At 39.2% G+C, this 7,476-nt stretch overlaps 2 protein-coding genes across 2 annotated transcripts; both read left to right on the plus strand.

The window, feature by feature from the left end:
* The first annotated feature begins 196 nt into the window (after positions 1–196).
* Positions 197–4,100, plus strand: LOC113748963 (glutamate-1-semialdehyde 2,1-aminomutase, chloroplastic-like). Its single transcript, XM_027292573.1, has 3 exons — positions 197–549; positions 2,111–2,284; positions 2,815–4,100. The coding sequence occupies exons 1-3, from the start codon at positions 352–354 to the stop codon at positions 3,874–3,876; spliced, it is 1,434 nt and encodes a 477-aa protein (XP_027148374.1). The 5' UTR covers positions 197–351; the 3' UTR covers positions 3,877–4,100.
* A 1,194-nt stretch (positions 4,101–5,294) lies between these two features.
* LOC113750772 (clathrin coat assembly protein AP180) lies at positions 5,295–7,325 on the plus strand. Its single transcript, XM_027294714.1, has one exon. The coding sequence runs from the start codon at positions 5,295–5,297 to the stop codon at positions 7,323–7,325; it is 2,031 nt and encodes a 676-aa protein (XP_027150515.1).
* The last annotated feature ends 151 nt before the right edge of the window (positions 7,326–7,476 follow it).

Below are 7,476 nucleotides of genomic sequence, written 5' to 3' on the forward strand. Positions count from 1 at the left end.
AGCCTTGGAAAAAAGAAAAGAGCCGCCTACGACCCCTAAATAACGTTAGTCTTTTTTGTTTTTGGGTAGGACTAAATATCGTTAGTCAAACAAAGGCAACATTAATAAACATCAAAATAAACAAATAAAAACCAATTCAGTAACAGGATTGCATATAGGATTGCCACTACAGCGAAACAAGAGGTCTTTCCCACTACAGCCAACAGGATTGCCTTTTCCCCCTATCTTCAATTCTCCATCAGCCAGGGCAGGACAGATTACATATAGCATAAGGATAAAGTTGCACAAACCCAGGCAGAATAGAAAACTAGTAGAGAAAAAAAAGGAGGGGGGGAGCAGGCTGCAGAGAAGATGTCTGTTGTGATGGCTGGAGTTGGGGTGCAGCCCAGATGGGTGGGCATAGGGATGGCTTCACCTCTATCTACTTCTTCTTCTCCTGGTATTAATAGCAATGGAAAATTCAGAATTAAGATGGCTGTTACTCCAGTTGACGAGAAGAAAAAGGCTTACACTCTTCAGAAATCTGAAGAAGCCTTCAGCAAAGCCAAGGTAAGCATATATCATCTTCTTGCATACTGATAGTGCTTGATTGTTGGGATAAATAGGATGACTGAGTTTTTCTTGTCTATTTTCAGCTTTTTGTTTTATTGTTTGAGAATCTGGAGAAGGGTTTTGCATAGAAAGAGAAAAAGATTTGGGCTTTGATTGGTATCTGCAATGTGTGTTTGATATCTGAATGTCAGTTTGAATGTTAATGTTATGAGCCAAGGAAAATGTTGATTTTACTGCACTGGTTTATTAATATTTCTGCAAATGTGAACTATTTAATGTAAATATCATCAGATATGCGGTTGAATAAACATGATAATGGTTTGCAAGGCTGCTTTTTTCTTGGAAGGACAAGGAGACTACACTGTAGTTGATTATGAAGTGAAAAATGCAGCAATTAAGAGAAGGATGAAAAGAAGTTTTAGAGAAAGATGAAAGGATTACAGGGAATGCGCTGTTCGGTTTTTGGAGACATTAAGAAAAAGATAAAACTAGTAATTTAGGTGATAATAAAGTCATTCTTTTGCTTCTTAGGAGCAAGAGGCTGGGGAAGAGAAGAGGAGGAGGGGAGGTTTAGAGGTTCTCTTGAATGAACAAACTAACTGGATAATGAAGAATGACCTGTGGTAACTGTGAGTTCCTGCAAATGAGTTTCCATTCCAGTCTTCTTCTAAGACAAGGAAATTTAAAACATCAAGTGCGCATTGCTGTAAACTTTAGAACCTATTAGACAATTTACTCTTCAGCCGTGAAATGATCAGGCTATTGACTGCGTATACACAAATTAAAGGGATATTAGTTCCTAGTTTCCTGCTGTTTCTCGAAACATACACTTGCTCTTGAGTAAGGTTTACAGTTGATCTATTTATTTTTGTCATGCCCGTAACTGTTGTTGAGAGTGAAGTGTTCGTGTACTTAGAGTTGGGACAAATAGTCAATAGATTATTTGAAAGCTGTCCAAATACCTTCCACCACAACCAATTTACAGACCTTGAAAGTTAAGAGGAGGCTTGGAGTTGTTCTTGCATGCTCTTCACCTCACCTCATTCATAAGTGACACTATACTGCATATTGTAAATTACACCCTTTGGCTTGCTGCTTTTATAATGGCATGCACAGACTTTAGAATTCTGTTGTAAACATTAAGCTTTTGGCAGCTTTGGATGGATAGAGACATTGAGCATCAAAAGACTTTACATTGAGTGTGCAATTTCTCCCAAATTTTTATGTATATTGGATTTTCTTTGTATTCTTACAAAATTTTTATCAAACATGATTTAGTTTTTTTACAGTGCTACTGGGCTTTCTTCACAAGAAAGCATAAGGCTGTTGATGTTATTATCTATTATAGTTCCTATTTTTATATTTAATTTCCATTTAACTCTAGTAAATCAAAACAATTATGGTGATAAATTATGAATGCAGCCTCTTGCTTGAATCATGTGGACTTCCTTTTGTCATAAGTACCCAGTTACACCTTGGTTTTCCTCTATGTTCGCTCTAAAAAGTATAATTTGTTTATAGTTTATTAATGATCTGATCGTGGTATTCATGTTCACAGGAACTAATGCCCGGAGGTGTAAATAGCCCTGTACGTGCTTTCAAATCCGTTGGTGGGCAACCTATTCTGTTTGATTCTGTTAAGGGCTCTCACATGTGGGACATAGATGGTAATGAATACATAGACTATGTTGGTTCATGGGGACCTGCTATCATTGGTCATGCTGATGACAAGGTTATTCCTTTACTAACTTACACTGGTCTGAAAATCTCACTAGTTAAGTGTAACCTTGATAATCCGCCACACTTAACATAAGGTGTTTGCAGGCAAACCCCCTTATTTTCTGTTAGATTTCTTGCCCTTGGAATGATCTTTTTTTTTTCTTCCTTTTTTTTTCCCTTTTTTTCATATATTGCATAAGAATTTGTCATCTGCAAGGCCATTAGTATGGTCTTTTCAACTTTTCTGGAAAAAGTTGTAGCCTTTCGTATAGACTTATGTTGCCTTTTGTTTTCCTTTCCAGTTTGATTATTACGATGTTTAATGTCATGTTCTGAGTTAGGAATTCCTTGAGAGTTGTCTAGTCTGTCTACCAAGGGGGAAAACATTTGTTTGTCAATTAGGCTTTTGTTGGTTCCTTCGCATACTCATGTTTGGTTCACTGGTATACCTGCCATAATTAGCTAAAAGGAAGTAGAATACGGTATCGGAAATTTTGTATGATCTACAATTTAGTTTGTAATCTTCTAGATTCTTACTTGTAGGTATTGGGTGCCTTGGCTGAGACAATGAAGAAGGGAACCAGCTTTGGTGCACCTTGTCTGCTAGAGAATGTTTTGGCAGAAATGGTCATTGCAGCAGTCCCAAGTGTAGAAATGGTTCGTTTTGTCAATTCAGGCACTGAGGCATGTATGGGTGTGTTGCGATTGGCTCGAGCTTTCACTGGCAGGGAGAAAATCATTAAGTTTGAGGGTTGTTACCATGGCCACGCGGATCCATTCCTTGTTAAGGCAGGCAGTGGGGTTGCTACCCTGGGTCTCCCTGACTCTCCAGGTGTTCCAAGAGCAGCTACCTTCGAAACATTAACTTCCCCTTACAATGACATAGAGACTGTTGAAAACCTCTTTAAGACAAATGAAATTGCTGCCATTATTCTTGAACCTGTTGTTGGAAATGCTGGGTTTATTCCACCGAAACCTGGTTTTCTTGATGCCTTGCGCCAGATCACTAAAGAAAACGGTGCTCTTCTCATCTTTGATGAAGTAATGACTGGTTTTCGTTTGTCATATGGAGGAGCACAGGAGTATTTTGGCATAACTCCTGATTTAACTACACTGGGGAAGGTCATTGGTGGTGGCCTGCCAGTCGGTGCCTATGGAGGAAGGCGGGAGATTATGGAGATGGTGGCACCCGCAGGACCAATGTACCAGGCTGGGACGCTAAGTGGAAACCCATTAGCAATGACTGCTGGGATTCACACTCTTAAGCGTTTGAAAGAACCAGGATCATATGATTACTTGAACAAGGTAACTGGTGAACTTATTCAAGGGATTGTGGATGCTGGAAAGAAGGCTGGTCATGCAATTTGTGGTGGCTATATCAGAGGGATGTTTGGCTTTTTCTTCACTGATGGCCCTGTTTATAACTTTGATGATGCAAAGAAGAGTGATACGTCAAAGTTTGCAAGATTTTATAGAGGAATGCTGGAAGAAGGTGTCTATTTTGCCCCCTCTCAGTTTGAGGCTGGATTCACCAGCTTAGCACATACTACAGAGGATATTCAGCAGACGATAGCAGCAGCTGAGAAGGTTTTCCAACGAATATAACCTTGTCGTGGTTGTTTGTTTACTCATTGCCTCCTTCTGAGGTTGGTCTTTTTGTAGGCGAGGGGCAACCATGTCCTTATATTTTTTCCTTCAGGTAGAATCTTCATGTACTTTTGATTTATGTTTGTCATTTTTGTTTATTTGAGATGTGTATTTGTACCATTCCTTCTGCACCATGTTAACTTGCACCATGTTAACTACTAATGCTAGTCCATTGAGAAGCATGTTTTCATTCTTTTAACTGCTGATGATTTACACGTTTCTTGGGCTCTTTTACCTCTTGCAATATTGGCAATCAACAATAAGTAGACTCTTCATAAAAAAAATCCTATACCAAGTAACAGATGACAGAAACAAACCCAAAGGATGACCCACTTGTTTGATGCTAGAATTTTCATATTTGTGTCTAGCGCTTGCTTAGAAATGTTTGTGATTTACGGTGGATTTTTTTCATGTGAAAAAATCAATATTAAATAACATACGATAGGAACCAACCTAGAGTAAGAGCCACTCTCCTTATTTTAGAGATTCCTATGTTTATCGTAATTTATGGCCTTTTTTTTTTTTTTGGATAAGTGGTCTCTTTTCAACTTTTTGTATGCAGACTCTTTGTATTTTAGTGTTACTAATAAACACTTTGGAAAAGAAACTACGTATATCTCCCAATAGATGCTCTAAATATTCTAATTTTTCAGATTTTTCAAATTTGTCTCACATAATTAACTGTAAAAACTATTGATACAAGTGTCACATAATTTCTTCTTTTTTTTTTCCCCATGAAAAAGCCACCTTCATAGGCAAAGCTGCCATGCATGGATCTCTAAGGTTTATCATCCAAGAAGATAAAAAGTACAACGTGGGAGGCACAAACATGTACTTATATGAATAAAACATTGAAAGGAATTAGGTATCCAAATGTTACTGAAAACCACGTATTAAACTGAATGCATTGTCAATCAATAAAAGCTTAGAAAGCGAGGCATTGCAAAGCCTTTTTATGTCAAAAATAACAACAACCAATTATACTGTTAAGACCATGTCAACAAGAATATGCTATTTTTCCTCACGTCCACAAGGCCAAGAGAGACTCAAGGAGACCCTCTGATGCCTTCAAAGAAGAAAAACCAGAGACAAACCAAGCAATCTCTGAAAAACTTCCCTTTCTCTTTGGCTCTTTCTCTTTCTCTCCAGAATCCAGATTTTATGATCAGTTACCAAGAATTTTGCAGCAGCCTATAGACCCTTCAATCTTGTGTCATCTGGTTTCCTGAATTGCTAGTTACTTATCCAAATATACCTTTCTTGTCAAATAAATCCCAAAGTTTTACAAGTTTTCAATTTAATCACTGCGTGTATTTTGTGTTGAACATTGTCAATTGAGCTTCAGTCGAAAAAAAATATTGGCTGTGGAATCAACAATGTCAAGCAAGCTAAAGAAGGCAATTGGTGCAGTGAAAGATCAAACCAGCATCAGCCTTGCTAAAGTTGGCAGCAATACTACTTCAAACCTTGAGGTTGCAGTGCTTAAAGCAACCACTCATGATGATGTCCCAATAGAAGAGCGGTACGTGAATGAAGTTCTCTATCTCGTTTCTTCCAACAAAGCTTATGCTGCAGCCTGTGCACGAGCCATTGGTAAACGTATAGGCCGGACACGAAATTGGATCGTAGCCCTCAAATCTTTGATGCTTGTTTTAAGAATATTTCAAGATGGCGATCCTTATTTCCCTAGAGAAGTCCTTCATGCAATGAAAAGAGGGGCAAGGATCCTCAACCTTACTAGTTTTCGTGATGACTCAAACTCGAGCCCTTGGGATTTCACAGCATTTGTTAGGACTTTTGCTCTCTATCTCGACGAGAGATTAGATTGTTTTCTAACAGGGAAGCTTCAGCGTCGATATACTCATAGAGTGAGGGAAGCTTCAGGTCATAGAAACAGCAGGGCTAATGAGCCGGTTCGTGACATGAAACCAGCAATGTTGCTTGACAGAATTTCATACTGGCAAAGATTGCTTGAACGAGCAATTGCTACGCGGCCAACAGGCGCTGCAAAGACTAATCGATTGGTGCAAATAAGTCTTTATGCAGTTGTGCAAGAGAGTTTTGATTTGTACAAAGACATTTCTGATGGACTTGCACTGCTTTTAGACAGTTTCTTCCATTTGCACTATCAGAATTGCGTTAGTGCCTTCCAAACCTGTGTGAAGGCCTCAAAACTGTTTGAGGAGCTCAGTGCTTTCTATTCCTTGTGTAAGAGCATGGGTGTGGGGAGAACCTCAGAATATCCAAGTGTGCAGACAATATCTGAGGAACTAATCGAAACTTTACAGGAGTTTTTGAAAGATCAATCCTCTTTTCCAGCAACTTCCAAGTCCCCAAACAGGCTTTTGCTTCTTCCTGCACTACCAAATTCTGTTGCGAGATCAAGCCGAGGAGATAGTTACGGTGGTCTGTCAGAATTCTCAGTTACAACGGATGGATATTCAGAGAGGACCTCTGAATTTGGTTCACAATGCACGTCATTGGAGGATCTAATAAGTGCGACAGAAATAACCGGAGCACCACCATCCATTTCAATCGATTTAGAGGACTATTCTGATCAATTTAGCAAGCAATTACAGCATGAAAGATCATTCAGATTAAGTGATTCTGGTTCAACGCACTCTTTACCAGTTTCGAGCTCCATGGCTGATCTTGTATCTCTAGATGATTGGCCAGACGAAGAGAAACAATCTCAAGACCAGCAAGAACAGGAAAAAGAACAAAATGACAAGGCAATTCAATCTTCTTCTTCAGCCTCAGCCAAAGATTGGGAACTTGTTCTGACTGAGGTGATAGCAACAACACAAGGGTTGCCTACTCCAACCGACAACTTCAATGCCTTCCCAGAACAAGAACAGCAGACACAAAGATTAGAACAAAATGTCCCTCCTAACTTCACAGCAACTGGTTGGGAGGTTGCACTAGTTGTTTCTCCTCCACAAGCCCCTCAACCAATAACCAACGCCTTCGATGGATCGACTCTGGATAGTTTATACAATCAATCTTCAATGCCAGTATCATCATCACAACAACACTACAATCCCTTTTTAGAGGATACACCGGCATTGCCTAGCATGCCATTTCCAGACTCCATCACCACCACTGCTGCAGCAGCTGCTGATCAGTTCCAATTGGAATTTCCAGCTACCGAAGCATATTCATTTGCACCGACATTTCAAGCAGCCGAACCCGCAGTTCCTACATTTAAAGCATCTCTTCGACCAACCTTTTCAGCTCAGGATCCAACTGGTACAGCAATGGTTCCAGAGTTGGAGAATGATCCTTTTGCAACAGTTTTTTCCAGCGATCAAATGTTAAATGCTTCAATGAATCAGCAAAATTTCCTGCATGAGCAACAATTGTGGTTGCAAAACCAAACCAAGATTATAGCAAAGCATACCGCTTGATTGAAAAATTTACATGTAATATAATGTACATGTTTCCATTGATTAGATAATGAATCATCTGGCCAAGTAAACTTGTCGCTTTGTTGTACCTGAATTAGCATTCTTGATTATTTTCATGTGATTATTGCTTTATCTAAATGGTTAGCGACTT

The sequence above is a fragment of the Coffea eugenioides genome, chromosome 10 (assembly GCF_003713205.1).
Source record: "Coffea eugenioides isolate CCC68of chromosome 10, Ceug_1.0, whole genome shotgun sequence".
NCBI lineage: Eukaryota > Viridiplantae > Streptophyta > Magnoliopsida > Gentianales > Rubiaceae > Coffea > Coffea eugenioides.

Bases quoted from the DNA above. Each gene is read 5' to 3' on its own strand.
- LOC113748963 (XM_027292573.1), top strand. From the start codon at position 352: ATGTCTGTTGTGATGGCTGGAGTTGGGGTGCAGCCCAGATGGGTGGGC. The intron at 550-2,110 runs GTAAGCATATAT...TCATGTTCACAG, and splicing joins AAGCCTTCAGCAAAGCCAAG to GAACTAATGCCCGGAGGTGT. The intron at 2,285-2,814 runs GTTATTCCTTTA...TCTTACTTGTAG, and splicing joins TTGGTCATGCTGATGACAAG to GTATTGGGTGCCTTGGCTGA.
- LOC113750772 (XM_027294714.1), top strand. From the start codon at position 5,295: ATGTCAAGCAAGCTAAAGAAGGCAATTGGTGCAGTGAAAGATCAAACC.